The 20,584-nt window shown below is 40.7% G+C and overlaps 1 protein-coding gene across 4 annotated transcripts; it reads right to left on the minus strand.

Moving 5' to 3' along the window:
- Positions 1-273: 273 nt before the first annotated feature.
- On the minus strand, positions 274-20,101 carry LOC108051888 (leucine-rich repeat-containing G-protein coupled receptor 5). Of its 4 annotated transcripts, none has more exons than XM_044459562.1 (15): positions 20,017-20,101; positions 11,180-12,102; positions 9,673-9,744; positions 8,940-9,083; positions 8,470-8,613; positions 7,793-7,864; positions 7,647-7,718; positions 5,987-6,055; positions 4,716-4,853; positions 4,473-4,613; positions 4,350-4,415; positions 4,148-4,291; positions 3,718-4,085; positions 1,602-3,383; positions 274-970 (listed from the first exon to the last, which is right to left on the minus strand). In XM_044459562.1, exons 2-15 carry the CDS (start codon positions 11,788-11,790, stop codon positions 654-656), a joined length of 4,140 nt encoding a protein of 1,379 aa, XP_044315497.1. In that variant the 5' UTR covers positions 11,791-12,102; positions 20,017-20,101; the 3' UTR covers positions 274-653. The 4 variants fall into 4 exon arrangements, with proteins under 4 accessions (XP_044315497.1, XP_044315495.1, XP_044315496.1 ...); XM_044459560.1 differs by having other exon boundaries at positions 11,180-12,107; positions 20,017-20,095; XM_044459561.1 differs by lacking the exon at positions 20,017-20,101 and adding an exon at positions 19,335-19,418 and having other exon boundaries at positions 11,180-12,107.
- Positions 20,102-20,584: the final 483 nt, after the last annotated feature.

Consider the following 20,584-nt stretch of genomic DNA (forward strand, 5'->3'; position numbering starts at 1 on the left):
TACACACATATACAAATATATATATAGTTATGCTAAACATGTATGGTTAAAAGTTAAGAACGTAATCTACCGTAATAAATTATGTAATACATAATACTCGTTGTCAACTTTGGCCAGTTTCTTAAATTATTATCAAGGTACAGATTTAATTACATTATCAAAAGAATAGACAAATTTACAATATAAGCATTAAAATTAGTAAAAAGTTACAAAAATATAAACATTTTTCTGAATAAAAATTTTTGAACTTTGAAAATAAATAATATTTAATGTGCGAACAATAAAACAGTTGGAAAATTCAACAATAATTTAAGAAACTGGACTAGTGACTGATCCTTTTAGCGTTGTTATCCTTTGGGGTCATGTGTAGGCTTCCAAATGATTAAATTGGATCCTGCTCTTCGGTGTGATCTAACTTAACAAATTGGCTACTTACTGCTACGAATATAATGTTCTTAGTTTTCTTTTTGTTTGTGTCTTTACTAGCCTAGTTGCCAAATCCTTCGTCCTTTTTTCAGCCCTCGTTCAGCCCCACCCCATCCCGCCCCGTATACAATCTATGAACACAGTCAGCTTTTGTCCTGTTCCCTTGACACCTACAGAAAGGTCTCCCGGTTGGCTCTGCCCATTCTCCTCCAGCGCCAGTCCCACCATCATGGTGGTGCGTCGTTGGGATCGGGTGGTGGCTTCGCCGGCTGCAGCACCACCGGTGGTGGAGTCGTCGTAGCCGAGGTGGGTGCAACGAGGAAGCCACTGGAGGCTCCAGGAAGTGGCATGCCCAGGAAGCCGGCTACTCCCGTGTTGGCCGAGTCGCCGTCGTCCATGATGACCGAACTGTCGGCAGCCGAGGGAATGGTGGGCAGGAAGCGCACTCCCAGGCGTGGTGGCGACGAGTCCTCCTCCTCCTGGACCGCCTCCTGGCGCACCAGTCTGGGCTTTACCGCATCCAACTGTGCTTTGCCGTTGTGGGCTGGAAAGGGACACATACAATAGAAAGATAATTAGCATTGCTTATGTTATAAGTAATATAATATTTTAATAACTTTTGGTTTGATTCTCTAATAATTGCTTTTATTTTGGCCATTTTAATCTTGACCAATTATTTTAACTCATTTTCGTGTTATTTATTTTTAAATTTCCGATGATTTGTAAAACGGTTTTCCAAAATTGACCTTCTCCAGTGCAAAACTTTACCAAATTTAAACCGACAAATCAAACACCTCTAAAGACTTGTGGTTCGATTCTCAAAAAAACTGCATTCAAATTTATCGTTTTATCGTTTACGGAATTTTTGACCCATTTTCATGTTAGTTATTTGTGAGTTTCTGATGACTTGTATAAAAGGTGACCCGCAATTGCACTTAACTTATAACTTTACCAAATTTAAGCCGATTTCAAATTGATAGGCCTCTAAAGATTTTTTTAAAGTTGCAAATTATATTATTATTTTTGGCTTGTGCGTATTAGAATTACTATGTTCTAAATAGTATCTAAAATGTGGTTCAAATGTGGTTCTAGTAATGGAATGACTAGGTTCATAATAATATATAAAAAATTAATATATTTCTCAATAAATAGGTATGTGAGCAGGATATACTGACCTATGATCGAGGGCAGGGGCGTGCTGCTGCCTGCACTGGAGCGCGACAGCCGGAAGGTGGAGGTGCTGGCGGTGGTGGCCGAGGCGGAGGAGTCGTTCCGCGAGCTGGACAAATTGGAGTCCTGCGACGTCTTGCGGGTGATCAGCCAGGCGGAGTGGCGCCTCCTGCCGTGTCCGTGCGGATGACCATGTGGCTCCAGCATTTTCAGCGGCATGCTGCAGTTGCCCGGTGGCACGGGGGCGGAGGAGGGTGGACCGTGCCGCCAGCTGGATGACCTCGAGCTGCAGAAGTTCTCGCTTGAAATAGAGCTGGCCCGATTCTGGCGCTGCTGTCGCAATTCAGCGAACTGATACTGATAGGGATTCGCAGCGGCGGCGGTATAGGCCCGCTGGCGCCTCTGCTGCGGCTGCCTGCGCTGCTTCCTTCGCCGTCTGCTCTCTCCGCAGCAGAAGGTCCTCAGTCGCTGCCACAAACTCGGCGTCTGCTCCATCTTGTGCCAATTGGGCATTTCGCTGGGCAGCATCCTCAGGCAGCGGCAACCTGGTGGATGGGCCACCGCCGCAGCGGGCAGCAGGGGTGGCGGAAGTTCACCCCTCTTCGTGCGAGCCACTGCGCCACGCCCACCCTGACCACCGCCTCCCACAACACGCGACTCCTCGAAGTGCTTGCACAACGTCACGCAGTCCTTCTTGAACTGCTTGGTCATTATGGCGTAGAGAAAGGGATTGCAGCAGCTGTTCAAGGGCAGCACAAACACCGTGAAGATCTTGGCCTGCTCCAGCGAAATCAGTTGCAGGCCAAAGATGGCCGTGATGGAGAAGAAGGCGATCGGCGACCAGCAGAGGAAGTCCGTGAAGACCAACAGGGCCATCCGCTTGGCAATGCGCGAGTCATTGGTGTTCCACGCCTGGCTACCCCTAATGGCCCAGTACATCTTCAGGTAGCAGCCCATCAGCGTGAGGAAAGCACATCCGTTGATGAACATCAGTGAGATCACATAGGTCAGGCTGGCCGGTCCCGTGGTCGTCTCAAATGGCAGACACACTGCGAACTTCCTGTAGTCCGAAACTCCGAGCAGGGGCATCAAGGCCATCAGCAGGGCGAACACCCAACCCACACTCATTATATAGCCCGCCTGCTTCAGTGAAAGCCTCTTGTTCAGGTGAATGGCATGGGTGATGGCATAATTCCGCTCCAAGGTGATCACCGCCAGCGTGTAAACGGACAACTCCGAGCTGAGAACGGCGAGGAATCCGGACAACTGGCAGAGCAGCGACATCTGCCAGGGAATGGCGAACATGCGGAACTCGCCCAAAGTGGCCGCATCCACAATGGCCAGAATGCCCAGGTAGATGCCCATGAAGAAGTCCGCTGCCGCCAGGTTGCACACCAGGAATCGGGGCACATCCATCTTGGAGCGCGAGCAGAGCAGCACAAAGACCACTGTGCCGTTGCCCAGAAGCGACAGCAGGAAGACCACCCACACTCCGCAGCGCAGGGTCCACCAGTCGAAGAGATCGGCGCAGGGCAGGAAGGGTCCTGGCATTGGGAGGCACTGCACCGATCCCGGCTGAAAGTCCTCGGTGGACATGCCCGAGAATAGACCCGTTCCGAAGCCATATCCCGTGGCCGGACCACTCACGTCGTGCTCCTCGAAGTACTCCTCCATGTAGCTGGTGGCGATCTGCCCTCCAGTCTGCGACTGCAGCTGCTCCTCGTTGAAGTTGGCAGCCGCATTCCAGGGATCGTGCATGGCCGCACCCAGCTGCTTGCTGAGATTATCTAAGGAGGGAAGTTACTTTTAATAAAATCGATTTAATATTTTACATTCAAAATCCAACAAAATTGTCTATCCTTAAACCTTATCTTCCCAATTATAAAATATTAAAAATATTAAAATTTCTATAGAAATCGCATTAGATATTCCCAATACACGTTATTCACACCATTCTTATATATATTTTTTAAATAAGCTATAAATCTTTATCCTTCTGTATTAAATTATTTTTTACACACATTATGTAGCAGTAATTTTAAGAGCTCTTAGTATACAAATTAAATGATATATCAAATCTGATATTATTACAACTTAAAGTCTAATATAGGTGATACTCACGCATTTGTGGCCAGATATTCATCATGCTGTTGTTCCACAGGGTCATATCGAATTCCGCATCGGAGGGAAAGAGTACGGCCTCCTGAACCTGAGAGGTTTTCTTCTGGGCAGACATTGCCACCAGGGGCAGAAAAGCACAGCAATGGTAGGCATAGGAAAGAATCAGCGTTTGAATCCGAGGAAAGGTGTCTGGTGGCGGAAACTCCCTTAGTTTCGGATTGTTGAAGGTCTTCAGGTGGAGCAAAGCACGCAGTCCCGATTCTGGCAGTTCGGGAAAAATATTGTTGCCCAAGTTGAGATCCTCTAGCGCTGTAAAGCCGGAGAAGGCCTCCTTGTGTATATGAGAGATCTCATTGCCCTCCAGGTCACTGTGAATAAAGAAATACCCCTTAATGGTATATAAATATATTTTAAATTTATATGAACCCACAGCAGTTGGAGCTTGGGAATGCCTTGAAAGGCATCTTGGGGCAGGGCCTTGATTCGATTGTAGGAAAGCAACAGATCGTGCAACTGCTTCAATCCGTTGAAGGGCTTCCCCTGAATCGTTTCAATTTGATTGCTCGATAGATCTCTGGAAGGAAAGTTATAGTCGTTATGTACGGAAATTTTCTCAATAGTTCGATACTCACAACAGCCTTAAGTCTCTGCAGCTACTTAAATTTGGGATGCGTTTAAGGGAATTGGTTTTTAGTTCTCTGTGAATAAATTAATTAAAATATAATTGATTTTAATGCCCCCTTCGTTTTACTTACAAACTCTTCAGTCTTGGCGTTTGACGGCATAGATTCGTTGGCACCTCCTGAATGCCGGCACGATCCAGTTTGAGTATTTCCAGGGCATGGCAGGCCTCGAGTTCAGGAAACGAGCGCAAAGTTCGCACATCCGATAAAATTCTGAGAAATCAAAGAGCTTAATTTTCTTGACACCTCAGTGTGTGAGCAAGCCAAGCGGAACTTTGGCCAGATATTGTGAAATCAAGACTGAATGATACTCACAGCTTCCGCAACTTGGTCATTCCCCGGAAGGCTCCTGCCGAAATGGTCGACAGGGGATTGGCCCTCATGTCCAGCATTTGCATGCTCCTCGGCAGTTCGGTGTCGTTTATCCAGCGCAGTCGATTGCTGGTGATGGAACTGCAGGAAGGGAAAATTTAATAAAAACGTTTATCCAATGCCAAGAAAAGTATCTTTCGCATACACACTGCTGGCAAGTGGCACTCGGATGCAGCTGCATTTAAAAGTCAAGTTTTGCAAACAAGCCAACAAAGCCAAAAATAAACTGAGACAGAGCATACTTTTGGGCGCTCATATTGTTAACGTCTTTTTGTGTTTCTTGGCCAACATTTTTTGGTGGTAGGGAAGGGGGGAAAGGGATATGAAACTGCAAAGTGTCAAGAAGAGTTCACCTAGAAAGGAAACTGCCAGTGCGAAAATTCAGTCATCAACCACAAAGCTTATTCAATTCTTCGACACTTCCTTTAAATTTTCAAAGCACACAAATTAAGTTTCATTTATATGGCTCTTTTTCAGCATCTCTGCGACTAGAGAAATCTTTTTGTTTATCTCTTCTAGTTTGTTTCACTGACTTGGCTTGACTCCTATTCTTTTCCGAGTGGAGTCAACAAAACGCAGACGCTTACTGGGTGCTTTTAATCCTTTTAAATTTGATTTTTTGTTTGTGCCACTTCCATACAAACCGCACACATGTCGGCCAAAGTGAGGGGGACTTGGATTTTTTGCTCCTACACTCGTACAAATTTATTTACCAGCTTAATTCCCCAATCATGGATGCACTGGCTCTGCAGATGCAGCACAGCGTGGCTTTTATCGCAACATTTAACATGCTCATAATTATCCTGTTTACCAGAAATTGAATTTCCTTGGGGAGTTCTTGCAATCGCAAACGATGTCAGCATTGCCATGACAGTTGCCACCGACCGTCGCTGAGATGTTGCTGTTGTGGCAGCGATGTTGCTGCTGTGCTCCTTCTAGAGTTGCTCGAGGAAGCGACTTGCAACTTGCAGTCCTCGTCGATTCATGGTTGGCAGGATATCGAATAGAGCCAAGCAGGCTGCGGCTGGTTGTGGCCATAAATTCGCCAAGTAATGATGCGTTATGATTTTCGGTTTCCGCTTGTTTGCCGCCCCACAAAGTAGGAAATGTTGTGGCAAGTCAACATCGCCAATGGCACTTGCAATTGCTCCCCACTCTCTACTTTCGCTAATATTTGTAGAACACCTGTGCTTTCATTTATCTGATATACTTACAGCTCCTGCAGTTGCGACAATTTGTTGAGTCCCTCGGGCAGACTGCTTATTAAATTATCATCCAGCTCCCTGCAAAGCAAAAATAGTATGAGATGGTTTAAAATACATTTCATGATTTCGATTCTAGAAATTGAGTTGCAATTTTTGCTCTCGCATTTTATTTTCCTAAGAAATCACAGCCATTTGCATGACTTTGTTTGGGGTCAGTTTTCCTACGTGCCATCACGTAGTTTCAGGCGGTGGGTTTTCCATTTCCGAAGGGGCGACTCCTGGCAGAAGATGCAAATTTATGCGAAAACATAAAGCTTACTAGAATTTTATAACAAACTGCATTGATTTCAATTATTTAGAACATTTTGCAAAGCAAACTTGGTAACGATGATTGAAAATGTCATAATAATAGCAATAAATTGTACTTAATATTATATTAAACTTATGTGGTCTTGCTTTGTGGTGCTAATCCTTTGTCTTTCTTACATTCAATATTATTATTATTTAAATGACAACAATTTTTTTTTCTTTATAAAACGATGGGATAGTTTTTCTCTAACAAATTCAAAACTTATTCAAAGCTATTGTTGACCTTTTTTTAGCAAATACAAGGCAAGTGGAGACTGAGAACAACAGATGCTTTCCCGACCAACTTTCAATCTCGTTTTCCTCCACATATGACCCACTCTGACTCCACTTTCGGTGGGCGTGACTCTACTTCCATAAATCTAGGAGCAAACGCCAGTATGCACACGGAATATTTCCCTCATTCTTGGTGAACGTTTAGATTTACGCGTTGCACGGGGAAAAGTTTTTCACTTTCACTTGATGCATTCCACACCCCCTCCTTAGCACCGTTCTCAAAGAGAATGGGACTCTGTCAGCCACAACATAAATTTGCATATTTGTCTGCTGCCTGCTGTGGGTGGGACCACGTGGTGGAATATGTGGTGGATAAGGAGCCGAGCGGAGCGGTTTTTATGGGCCCGCGGAAAAGCGTGCAGCGCAAAAGCCAAAAATTTGCGGTAAACAGCAGTGCGGAACGTCAACGCTGGCGACGACAATTTAAGCTGTCGGATCCGAAGCGAACTGAACTCAACGCGCAGGGGGAAAAAAATAAAAACGAAAAGTTTTCCACGCTTTTGCTGTAAAATTGAAATTTATTCGAGCCATGGCCGCAAAACGGATAAACACCATTTCCACTTGCCACTTGTGCGCGCTTGAGGTATCATCGTTTTTTCTCTACTCCAGCATTTTTAATGGGCTGTATTATATTGTTCAGATACAAAAATTTTGATTTTAACAACGAGGTAGGAGAGCTATATAATTTCATATTGTGCACTGCGAGCAATTATATTTTCATAAGTAAAAAAAAAGTAAGATAAAAGTAAAATTTACATTAGTTTTAAAATAATGTTTGTAATTCCCTATCTATTTTGCCAATATATTTATTTATTACATTTTTAAGCTACCACTTAGGTTATTCAACATTCGGCTTTTTTCAGTCGGGAAGAAATAATTTCTCTATTCGATATCAATTGCAGTTTTTTGGGTCGCCTTGGTGTCAGTGGCTTAATGTCATGTCGCCTGTGCTCATGTATGTGTTTGGGTTTCCTGCATAAAGTTCTTAAAGTATTCTAAGTTATTTTGCATGGCTGTTACTACTTACAAAACTTTTAAGGCGGTTAAATTTTTTAGAGCTCCCGCGGAGATTTTCATGATTTGATTTCGCTTCAGTAAGCTACAAAATGAGGAAAAATGAATGCTTAAACTTATGCACATGAATATGGGTAGCAGGAGACTTCAATTACTTACAGCACGATCAAGTTTGGCATTCGCGGGAAGTCCTCGTCGTTTATTATTGTCAACAAATTGCTGCCCAAATTGCTGTCGATGGTTCAAGTGGAAGGAGAAAACAGAAATTATGAGCAATCGCATGGTTTTATGATCCCTTAACTTTCATTTATAATTCAATGCTTTTTCTGGCTCGAGTAAGTTTATAGATTAAAAATGGTAATATTCTCGGGATTGAAATAGTTACGGGGTCAATGCTCGATAAAAACATGCACATAAAATTATTATTATTGACTGAGGTTAGTTTTTATGGGATTTATTGTTGAATGTATATCGTTTATGTGGAGTATTTAATCAGTTGGATTTTCAATTCATTAATTTGCTTAGTTTCGGCTTGTAGGCCAGTTTTCTAAGCCCATAAATTAGTAAACATGTATATATGGAATTAGGTTCAATACAATTTTCCGATCCCCCCGCACATTAATTAAATTATGAAATAATTATCCTAATTGGCTACAAAACCTTTACCGAATTGCATGCCAATACATAATGAAATATTAATGCGCCATCAGCAACATGGATAAAAGAATCAAACCAACATGTATTTGCCAAAGTCACTTGGTTACTAATTTTCGGAGCATGCAGGACAATAATTAGTTTTAAAAAACTCTTCAATTGAGGCAAGTCAAGGGGCTCACAGTGCTTCGAGCGTTCTGAGTCCGGCCAGCGCGTTCGTGGGGATACGATAGAAAAGGTTGCCCTCCAATCGCAGGGTGCGCAGTTTCTGCAGGTGGCCCAGACAATCGCCATCCAGGCTGACCAGGGCGTTGCCATTCAGCTGTCTGTGTTTTTAGCCATTGCAAAAATATCAAAATAAAAGGGGAAAATAGCACAGAAAAGCGAAAAATATGAGAAAATAGCGTGTAATTGCTCGGCGAGTGCATGTGCGTGTGGCGGTGTGTGAGTGTTTGCCCCGAAAACAAACAAATTCATCCGGCTGAGTAGTCCTCGCTGCGCTGCTCCCACATCCTCTCGGCGATATCCTCAACTTAATTGCAGTGCTTAAAAGCAAACATAAACGTCCACCACGTACACACTCAAATATACACACACACATCGGCAAGGGGCTGTATTTTATTATTTTAAACATTTTTCCTTGCATACTTACAGGCTGGTCAGCTGGGCAAGTCCTTGGAACGACTGCGGCGGCAAGGACTTGAGGCCACAGTTCTGCAGGCTCAATCGCTTCAATTTGCCCAGGCCATAGAATGCATTGGGATCCATATTAATGATGCTATTGTCGGACAAAGTTCTGCAAATAAACCTTCCCTTGGTCAACAAAAAATAATACGTACAAGTATAACCACCAGCATAAAGTCAAACTAAAGTCGAGTGTCGTCGGCTAAAGTGCAGGAAATTGCAAGGATAGCAAAGTCGGGAGTAATTAATCGTGCCAACTCGCTGAAATATACAGCGTAATCAAGTAATTTATATTACCAAGGGGCAGGACTTAAATGCGGTGTGGTCAGGGTTGGGTCGGGTGTTGACCGCTGTGATTTTTTGCGGATGGGTTTGCTGTGAAATTGAATAATGAGTTGCCATGCCCGGCGATGGCAACTTTGACTGTTGGAATGACGAAACTTTTTATATTGTTGTCATATTTTTACTCTTGTTGCTGCAGACCAGCACAGATTAAAATGGGGAAGTTTTGCGGTTTCTAAAATACCCCAAGGGAGCTGGGTGTTCACTTGTTTTAACTGCGGCTTAATTTGGAAAGGGCAAGATAATCTGCACCATGAATGAAATTGGTAAATTTATCATTAATTAAAGGGAACCATACAACTGCAGTGATAAACCATTTCTGTTTCATTTTCAGACATTAATCAGGGATGTATACTCACAGCTCCTCCAGATTGGGTGCCATAAAAAATGAGTTCGCCTCCAACTTGGTTAAGTTGTTGTTTCCCAAATCTCTGTTGGTGAAATGAATGACAGAAACAAAACAATAAACAAATTAATAACTGTATTGCACCATCCTCGAGTGCCAACATTTCATCTATCAATAAGGCAAAGAGAAAACATTTGCCATTGCCATGAATCGAAAATGAGGCTTAAATGATGGGCGGAAATCTCGGTGGGCCATCAATCAAACTGAAAATGGCATAAAAACATATTGAGCTAACCCTAGATCTCAAAACAGCGGAAAATGGCAAAAAAATGAAGATGAAATGCCTGGCATAGGAACCGATTTTTTTGGGAAAGCGAAAACTTTTGGCACACTCAGAAGCATCCAGGTTGCAAGTGATTTTAATGACTTATGACTTGTGTCTCTGAGCGATGCGTTAATTAATAAATTATTTATTTATGGACCGTTCGAGTTGGCCATTAATCAGTGGAAACTTTGGCTAAGCCAAAAGCGGTGCCCAACTCCTTTGAGAGAGCCCGTCGGCGGCAAGAAAACGTGACTCACATACGTGAGCAATGGCAGCGTTGACGCTGATGATGACGACGGTGACGATGACGGTGATTGCGAAACGCTGCACAACGTGGCGTATGTGTAATTAGATTAAACCGCATGCCTAAATCGTCGGAAACCGAATCGGACCGAAGACTGCGAAATTGACTTGTAATTATGCGATTTGTGGAATTCCAGCAGCGGCAAATGGTTCAATATCTCGAACTGAGAGCCTGCTTAATCGCTTAATAAGGGAAGTTTTGGAATTAATAATCGATATAATTAAGCAGCTATTGTGGGTATTTGGCGTTGAGGATTTACCTTAAAGAAAGGCATTGAAGGTTTGTGGCAACTTAAAGGACCAATTCAATCACTTGGACTGTAAAGCCGTAATGTCAAAGTTTGTTGTTTAATTTGTATAACTATTATTTGGTTACTAAAAACCGATGGTAATTGTGTTTTTACCTAATTAACGAATCATAAACATTTTAATTGCCATCACATCTATTGTTTAAATAGTCTTAATTAATTATAAGCTATAAAAACAATATACTAAAATTATTAATGGTTTAATACAACTAGCAAAATTAATAATGAAAATTGCACTATTTTATTGCACATGAAAAAAAGGAAATAAAATGTATAATTTTAAATTTAGACTTCTCAGTATCTAGCATTGTTGAACTATTTTTCTACTTTTTGAATTTTCTTAGAACCTATTTACATTAACAACCTTTCTTACAAACACTGACATGTTCGCAACATATGACTATTTATTTGGAGAGCGATGGAGACTTTAATCATAGACTTTTGTCACGATATTTTGTTGAAGTCCCTTTACAGAAAGGTAAGTATTATTATATAAGAATAGTTAATTATCAATCAATCTTTCTTGATTTCAGGGCTTATTTTAATGACTTATTATATCTGGTAGTTAGTTTTGATATACTCACAGGACGACCACCTCGCCGGGCAGGTTGACGGGCACCGCCAGGATGCCGATGCCGCGGCAGCTGAGCCGCAGGACCTCCAGGCTGCCGCTGCAGTGGCAGTGTTTCTGCAGCCAGCGCTCGCATACCGCGTGCAACGTCCGCTTGCCGCCGACGACGTCGGAGGAGGAGGATGAGGACGTGGAGGCGGTGGTCAGCTGACTGCCGTGATACTCCTGCAAGGACTTCTCGTACAGGATCTGGGCCTCCCTTTCGGGATCGGCCGATGGCAGCATGACGTTCTCCCTGATGCCCGTGGGCGTGGACGTGGACGTAGGCGTGGCAGTGGCGACTATCGAGGTTCTATTCACGGCAAGTTGGCCAAGTTGTTCGCTGGTTTGTTGATGTTGCTGCTGCTGTTGCTGCTGTTGCTGCTGTTGCTGCTGCTGCTGCTGCTGCTGTTGTTGCTGTTGCTGCTGCAGGTGGACGTATTGCTGTTGCTCCTGGCGATTTGGCTTGGCTGCAGCTGGATTTTCTTTGGTTTCATCATGGCCCGCTGCTCCTGGCAGCAGCAGCAGTCGCAGCAGCAGAAAACAGAGCGCCAGGCGCCAGCTCCACCGGCAACGCGCTGCCATCGTCGCTGTCGTCGCTTTTCTTGATTGATGCCGTCAAGCATTTGTCATTTGATGACAGTTTTGTGTGCGATTCGTTTCTCGCTCATGATTCTCGGCTGCCGTTGCGGTTGCTAAAACTTGCCTCACTCACTTCTCTGTCGCAGTTCGAATTTATTTCATTCACTTTGCATTCACTTTCCGCCTCAGTTGCACTTCATTGTTGGTATGGTTTCAATTTGTTTTTTTTATATATATTATACGACAGCAAATGGAATTCACTTTGATAACGTAGCTCAAATGCAGCGGTTTCTCGGGTTATCGCGGTGATTGATGCTGTTCTGGGGGATGCGATAATGAGGTGTCAGTCACGGTTCTTAAATTATTATACATTGACTCTTAACGGGAGTGTCATGGCTTTGTCTATGGCAGTTTACGCAGATTGTGGTGGAAAAAAATATAGTTACTTTTCAAATGTTTTTGTAAATCACTTTGTATAAATCTTTAGTGGCGTATTTATTAATTTGTTAACTCGGGCAACAGGATAAACAACATTAAAAATACAAAAAAAGTTTTAATAGAATTATTTAAAAGTATGATCTATTATACTTTTCATATTAACAACAGATTTTATAGTTCATCGAATGCCAATACCTCCAAAGAAAACTTGTTGAAACCGAAAAATAGATTCTGTTTAACAGCCCAATAAGTCCAGTTCTGTAAACTTTTTGTCACATTACCCTCATCATGGCAGCATAAAAGAAAGTTTTCCCCAGCTCAACCCAAACTCAGGACGTACAAAATTAGCCAACAGCCCATCAAACACTTCATACAAACAATGGGCCCGAATTACTAGCCGGTCGAAACTCGTGGGCACAGGACCGAGCCTTGTTCCTGTCCGAAACAAAAGGCTAAGAGCGGCACACACAAAGCTGATGAATGACAAATTTGACACAGAATGTTTCCTGCAGAATCGGGGGGCCTTGCCCATTTTTCACCACTATGCCCGAGTCATAATTAATGAGTCCGTTGACAGTTTTAGATTTGCAATGGGCTACAAAGTGTCGACGAATCGCTTTTTTCTACATGTGCGCCGACCAACTAAATGAATCTTAACTTCACATTCCGCGCGCCCGTAATGTCACTGTGATGTGTTCAGAGCAGGATGAGGAAGGACAAAAATATGTCCGAAAATAAAAGAGATTTCCCAGCACGAGCCACTGGCAGCAGTACCTACACCTCCACCTTCACCGCAAAATGGCTCATACTTTTGCCGGATGATTTATGGCATGTTTATGTTCCACTGACCTCGCCACCAGCAACCGAAAACAGCAACAACTGAGCGGATAGTTGGGCACCTCGGAAAAGTAGCCCGTGGATAAGGCAAAAATATACGAAAAGACGCAGAGAAATAGTTGTCAAAGTCGACTTTAAGATACCTGCTTTTTAGGCTTATTTAAACTTAATTCGTTTCAATGCAAAGATTAATATTCTCATCAGATTAATAATTTATCAAAAAATATTCATTACGAAAATACCATAAACCTATTTCGAAAGCCAGTAAAAATATATTTTAAAATATCGCTTATAATTCTTTATCCCATTTAATTCAATTGGTTTTTAAATTTGTAAGGATTGTTACACATGATATGCAAAATCAATACACCTTTTTAATCTGTGCATTGGTGAATAAAATAGCACAAAATATACACCGAATGGTGGCGACGATGATTTCAATTGCCCCTAATCGAATCTACGGAGTATTTTATGGCCCTGCCCATTTCCATTCATGAATAATAATCTGTTCACTCCTCTCGCCTTTGTTAATTGTAAACAAACATCAATTGTTATTTATTTACCATGAATATCGATTATAAACACTCCGATATTTAGTATCTTTTATGCGAATTTGAAAGAGTTTGTGCAGGTTGGCGACAAGGTGATGAAAATGAATAGTAAATACAAATATTAATAGAAAACGATTTTTAAATGGAATCTGTTATGAATTCTTGGAACTCAATTCAAGATAAAAATTCCTTTGTTTTTAATGGCTTTCCCTGTTTTTATTCTCCCTTAGCAACAAATCTTCGAGGTAAACTTTCAACTCACCCCAAACAAAACTTAAAACCATCTGCAAACGAATGGGAAAATTCAAATATTTACACCCTGAGTTGGGTGTGAAGAAAAGGGAAAAGGTAAAGCAAAACAAAACAACAAAATAAAATAGGAGGAAGCCAAATCAAAACCAAAAGGCAGACAAATGCAAGCACACGTTTTCCAGATTGGGATTGTTGGCCTGAAAATTGGCAAGCTGGTGAAATCGCTTTTCATGACTCTCAGGGAGGTAGCGAAAAATCCTGGCAGCTGTAAAGTGTTTCTAGTTGTTGTTTGTTTATCAATAACCTGTAAAAGGACTTGGTTTGCTTATGACTTAATATCCATAAATGGGTTCTAGAGTTTTGGCTGCAGAAATTCTTTGTCTATTTTACATATTTTGGTGTTTGTTTAAATGAGTTTGAAGGGTTGTTGAATATGCACTTACTTTTTAAGTTCTTGTCCCTATATACAGCAATAGTGAAGTCTTAATTTCCATAAAATAATTTGAATAACTTTAAATATAGATTTTATTTGACCAATATTTACTTTCTAAATTCCTAGCTTCACTCAGTTTCAGAGATTCTAATCCTGTCTATGTCAATTCTCAATTTCTTCTCAATTTGAACAGATCTTAATTAACTAATTAGATTGCTATTAGCCGCCTGGTTGATTAGTTGACATTGACTGGGTATTGTGACAGATCAATCTCCGTGTTTATCACATAATCGTTAAAGCGGTTTATCGCAATTTTCGCTGAGCCATGCAAATTTTCACAGTTGAACGATTGCCAAGTCAATCGTTTCGGTATTTTGCGGATTTAATTGTCACACGGTTTTGTTGTGACTGTGACTTTAATTGATATATGGTCAGTTGGCACAAAGTCAGCCGAGAGTGTTTTTCGGTTTTCCACGCACTTCAATGCCAATCCGTGGGCAGCCCACATAACTTTACAGAAGGCTTCAAAAATTCATGAAAATCTCATAAATTTTTGCATTCGGAGCGATTAATTACAAGAACCCAGACACTGACACGCCCCAAAAAAAGCGATTTGTGGATGTGAGTGTGAGTGCGTCTGTGGGAAATATGAAAAATATGAAACCCGATATGGCAAAAGTTTAATTTTCTTGTTGAAAATTGATTTTGACATGGAGTGAATTTATATTTCCCCCAAAACAGAGCGTCGGCAAACTCTCAACCTGAGATGCAAACATGTGTGGCTTGATTTAATCAATTTCAGCTCACTCGATATGTAAAAGAAATCAATAGTCAACAAAAAAACACACTCGAACGTGAGTGCGTTTCTCGTATATCTCTGCTTGTGTGTTTTTTCCAAGTGCACCTCACCAAATACAAAACTGGATTTTCAACACAAAATGCAACTTCAATTTGCCGCTGTTGTCGCTGGTGCTGCAGTTGCATTTATGCTGTTTTACACTGACCTTGATTCATTGTGGGATATTTTCGATTTTTTGTTGCTTTTGGCTTTTTCGCGCTCGACTTTATTAATGACAGCTGTTGCATAATTTATTTAATTTTTTGGCGCGCTCGAATCTGTTTTAAGAGCAAAATAATTAAATGTGATTTCTGTTTAAGGAGAAAATCAATTTTCTACTAAATCGCCAAAGGAGAAACGTTCCTGATGCGTATGAAATTTAACTAATTAAATAGTTTTTATTTATTATAAGCAAGGTATTTGAAAAATTTGAAAATATGAAACACATTTGCCTCGAGACAATAAAATACAGAACAGAAAACGAATTTATTTTCTAAATATAAATCATGAATTGGAGTAAACCGAATTCGCATCATTAATCTTAATATTATTATAAACATTTTGAGCCTATAAACTGACAAAAAAAAAAATATTCAAATACGCAAAGAATTTTTTTCTAGACCTGCCAAACAATTATCAATTTGAGTTTCCCCAATCAAAGCAGAGGCCACACGAAAGTTCACACCTCACAGCCGCTTATTTTGCGGCCTTATACCACAGATCGGGGCACTTTGATCGCTTTGATCTCGTAGCTCTTCTCCTTTGCCCCATTGTTGAGATGCTCACATGTATTATGCGATGTTATTATTGTGGGGATTGCTGTCGAATCGATTTCGTGTATCTTTAAGATAGCCCCAGGGAGTGATGGGAACAACTCGCTGGCAGCTCTCATTATTGGCGATTATTCAACTGTTTATTTTATGGCTTTCTCATTACATTCTCCTCAGCTGTGTGCGGTGCAAATTGGCAAAGTCATCGCCATCATAATCGACCTATTAGCCAGAAAGAGAGAAGGCTTCTTATTTACATTTCATGCTACTCAATTTTATTGGCAGTTTGGGTCAATTGTCTGGCGACCGAAATGTGTCTGAAATCGTTTACTGAATCTTTGTTGGATTTTCTCGAAAGTAATTAATGCCTGAGATCTTGACCCTTGATTCGGTTTAAAACTTTTGTTCTCCGCCATTTCCTTCTTACCATTTCTCGAGAAATTACGTGCATGCAAACAATTCATTTTGGCAAATGGAAATGCCACTTTGTTTATTATTGCTATTTGTATCATTTTTTGGTTCTCTTGGCTGGCAATCAATGGAATATCGAGCACAAAGGCAGCTGCCAACTGGCAACTGACCTGAAAATGTGTCCAAAACTCGATTAAGTAAATCGCAGCAGTGGGGGAGCCAAAGAGATCGGGGCTTACTTATTTGTGGCTATCTTTGGGAGAACGTGACACAGCTGCAACAATTGATTACGCATACGACCCGTTGAACCCAGTTAACTCTGACCACTGCACTAGACAACAATACCAAAACATCCTCTCTCCCTCTTCTTTCAGTGTTTTGTTTTGCTGCAGACATTTTTATAGCTCCCAAATTGGTAACGGTCGAATGGGTGGTTGAAGATGTCACTAGCAGGCCACTGAAAATGTAGAAGGTTCCCTTTTCTAGCACCCCTCTATCTGCGTAATTGCTGACTGACATTTGTGGTTTGCTTATAACCGCTTCGATTCACTGGGCCTGTGTGATGCTGACACTTTAAGTACTTGGAAAGAAGAGGGAATATCAGTTTTTCCAGCTTTTATTGTAAATATTTTTGTTGTTTTGATCGGATCTCACTTAATCCTGAAACTGATTAAAATGATTTATTCATCAAAACGAAATGAAAGCGTTAAAATCTTTTTGAAAGTATTTGGTTTTGTTCTATATCTTTATTGTAATATTGTTATTAATTTTATTATAATAGCAAATCTATATGCCACATTTTTAAATCACCAAATATTTATCTGCCCTTTTCATCAGTGTAACAAAATTAATTGATGAAGCAACTTAATTACGAATTCCTTTAGACAAACTTTAAAGGGAATAAAGAAAGTGAAACCTCATTTTGAGTCAATGAAGGGTAAATTTTCATCGTCACACCTTGAAGGCTAAGGGTCGCTATGGAGTTGCTCGAAGCCAAGTAGAAAATTTTCCATTTGTGGCAAATGCGCAAATTGCATTAGGGCAAAAGTTTTCCTTTCAACTTGAACGATTTTGTCAGCATCTTCTGCTTGCTCCATCTCCCTCAGCGCCACGTTCCATTTGCCTAATTACACCAATGTGGCAACATCATTAAAAAACTTGCACAGCTTTTTTGATTAACACCATGAAAACCATACATATCGAGTTTATATCTCAGTGCTTCCATATATTGCGACACATATTTGTGGAATCGTGTCAATTGGGTGTGCACTTTTTTTCCACTGTACGACAATTTCCGCCAATGACGATCAAAAACTGAGAGAGCCCACGCCCACGCTTGAGTTATCATATCAAAAGCGATGTCGCCATTCAATAAATATAACATTTTAAATGAAAATGTTTATTTTTGCGCTACCAATTTGTGATTACAGTCGCCAGACTTGTTTGCTAGCCAAATACTCTAAGTCTATGTGGGAATTTCAATGGGGAGAATAAGTTTAACTAATACTTAAAACTATTATTGGATTTAAAAGAAGAAGATCTAAGAATCAAAGTAATTATCCTTGAAAAATATCAAATTGCCTGTCATGGTTGGTTTAAAAAAATATTAATATTTGAAATATGTTTATAACTACCAATAATAAAATTGTACGTGAAGACTAATTTTAGAGACTGCGGTTTAATAAATCACTTTGTTTTTAATAAACTTGGACAATCTTTTAAGATTTTTCCTTCTTCAAATGAGTCACCACGCATTTTTAAAACTCAAAGAATATTTCTTAGTCGACTTTCTTCGCTTATTCATGGCACTTCTGTCTGTCATTGCAACGCTTTTGTTTTTTCTTTGTGGCTTTTCATAATGAAAATTATTTTGTTCATGCGTAATTTTTATAAACTGTCGTCATCAATAGAAAACCCCGCTCTCCACCCAACGCAGGCGGCTCGTTAACTTGCCCCGGCTTGCCTTGGAAATGCACTTAGGCTTCGCTTTTCGTTATTTGTTTTGTATACATTTTTCAATTAGCTGCAATTTGCGGATCGCAGCGGCAGCTGCCTCAGAAAGAACATTTGCCAAAATTGATGACGCCTCGGAGCAACCTTTTTCTTGGGGTTGGCAAAACTTTAAGCTCGTAAATTAAAACGAAAAGGGTTACGCTCTGACCGCTCATCCTCGGGACTGCTGATGGATTACAAATTAAGTTGAAGGCGGCTCTGATTAAATATGCAGGCCAAGTGGGAATCGGAATCGTGGGGAATTTTGGTTTTTCGGTTGCTGTGTTCAGGGCCTAAATGGAAATCCAAACACGCGTCAACACTTTGTGGCCCGTGGTCAGTGGGTGGTGCTGACTAGGGTGATGATTCCAGTCTTTCTTATTTTTTTGGCATTTTTTCTTTGTGTCCAGCTTAATGAAATGCATGAGATTTCGGCTGTCTGCTTGGTATCTTTGGCGCTAAAGTGTTGTGAACATTTCTGGCTACCAGATTGGCATACATAATTAACAATTGCACTTCGGGTGCGCTCTCTAGGTTGATGTTACCATTTTTGATGGCTTTCGGCGACTTGTTCTGCCCCGAGTGCATTGACACTTTTTCGGGGTTTTCCCTCCATGGGTAAACGAAATCTGACTACAGATAGTCGTAATGAATGAGAAGTGTTCACATGCATTATGCTCGCCTTGGGAAATTTACTCTAAAGACATTCAACTGCGCGCAAAGTGTGCTTAGGGAGTTCATAAATCTTTCATTTTGTTTTAGATATAAACTTTGTATAAAAAGTTCGTAGAATAATATCAGATACAACGTTTAAAGTTTCTTTAAATAACCATTTTAAAAAGTAGTTTAATTGAGTACAAATGATTGTAATAAGGTTCTAAAAATATAGTAACATTTATTGTAAACTTTTGTTTTTGCATAAAAATAATTTTTTAAAATTGGAATCAAGATATAAAAAAAAATTCAACCGGGATCACATATAAGTATGTACATTTCCACGTCACCAGTAATTTTGATTTATGTACTTCAACGATATTTGTTTAATTGGTTCTCCATATTGGACACTTAATTAACATGTGAATAAAAATGCACTATCTCGATTAATTTAAATGTAAATTTCATTATCATATCACTTTACGATACCGAATTTGAAATAATTATCAATTTTTGTTGGCACCATTTTCACGTATCGGCGAAACGCGTGTCATATATGCATTCAATTTTATATATGCTATCACGATCACGATATTCTAGGCATTTAAAAGCGTCACGAGCTGCTGCGTTAAATAAATCGACGTCATAGATCAGTGTGCGAACTTTTATTATATTTTTGTGGTTCCTATGGTCGTTTTGTGTTTTTATTGAAAATTGAAAGTGTGTTATAAACACTCACACACACGCGCAGCCACACACGCGGAGTGACAAATGCAGGCACCAACACAAACGCAGGGGAGATGAAAATCAAAACAGCAACAAAAGTTGTTGATGCCGCCAAAAAGTAAACGACCTTTAACGCCAATAAAAACACACACCAAAACAGCGGCAACAACTGCGGCAGAGTGGAGAGGAAAGTGGCAGCGGTATTGTCGATTTCGACTCCTTGCCGCAATTTGCCGCCGTTGGATACGATCCGTTAAAAACGCGGTCAGCGCCCAGAAATATAATTTATGCGTAACGAGTTCACGCGCCTACAAAACTTGGTGGCACCTCAGCTTTGGAGTCGAGTAATCCGTTTGCTGGCCAATCTGCTGCCCAATTAGTTTTTATCCGTCAGAGACAACCGCACGCGTCGAACGCACAAAGCGAACTGAACCGAAAAGCGTTTTAGGAGGAGCCTCCAGCCAGCAGCAGCAGCAGCAGCAACAGCAACAGCAGCAGCAGCGACAGCAGCAACATATATCGCAGGTTGCCAGCAACACACAGGAATGTTGCCGAAATGCCTGAAACTGCGTCACTCCTTTGGCTTCTTTTCGGATTCATGTTTGCTTGGCGTTCACAAAAGCCGTATAAATATGAAATTTGAATATAGAAATACTTATGTTGAATAGGCAAGTCAAAATGTTAAATTTGTTTTATTTAATTGGTTAAGTTTTTGAAAAGATAAATACAGATTTTGTTGTATTGGTTTGCCTACAGTTTTTTTTATTAAATAGTAAATATATGTTTCCAATTATTATAGCTACAAATTGGGACTGAGTTGACCTTTAAAATGACATTAGTAAAAAAAGTCACACTAATAGTAAACTATGTAATTTTTTGTAGTCTCATTTATAAA

Source organism: Drosophila rhopaloa, unplaced genomic scaffold (genome assembly GCF_018152115.1).
Source record: "Drosophila rhopaloa isolate 14029-0021.01 unplaced genomic scaffold, ASM1815211v1 contig_2, whole genome shotgun sequence".
NCBI lineage: Eukaryota > Metazoa > Arthropoda > Insecta > Diptera > Drosophilidae > Drosophila > Drosophila rhopaloa.

What these genes read in the sequence shown, in the direction of transcription:
- LOC108051888 (XM_044459562.1), bottom strand. Translation starts at nt 11,790, where the DNA reads ATGGCAGCGCGTTGCCGGTGGAGCTGGCGCCTGGCGCTCTGTTTTCTG. An exon ending in GAATATCTGGCCACAAATGC is followed by an intron (nt 3,384 to 3,717) that starts GTGAGTATCACC and finishes TTCCCTCCTTAG; the next exon opens with ATAATCTCAGCAAGCAGCTG. An exon ending in GCCCCTGCCCTCGATCATAG is followed by an intron (nt 971 to 1,601) that starts GTCAGTATATCC and finishes GTCCCTTTCCAG; the next exon opens with CCCACAACGGCAAAGCACAG.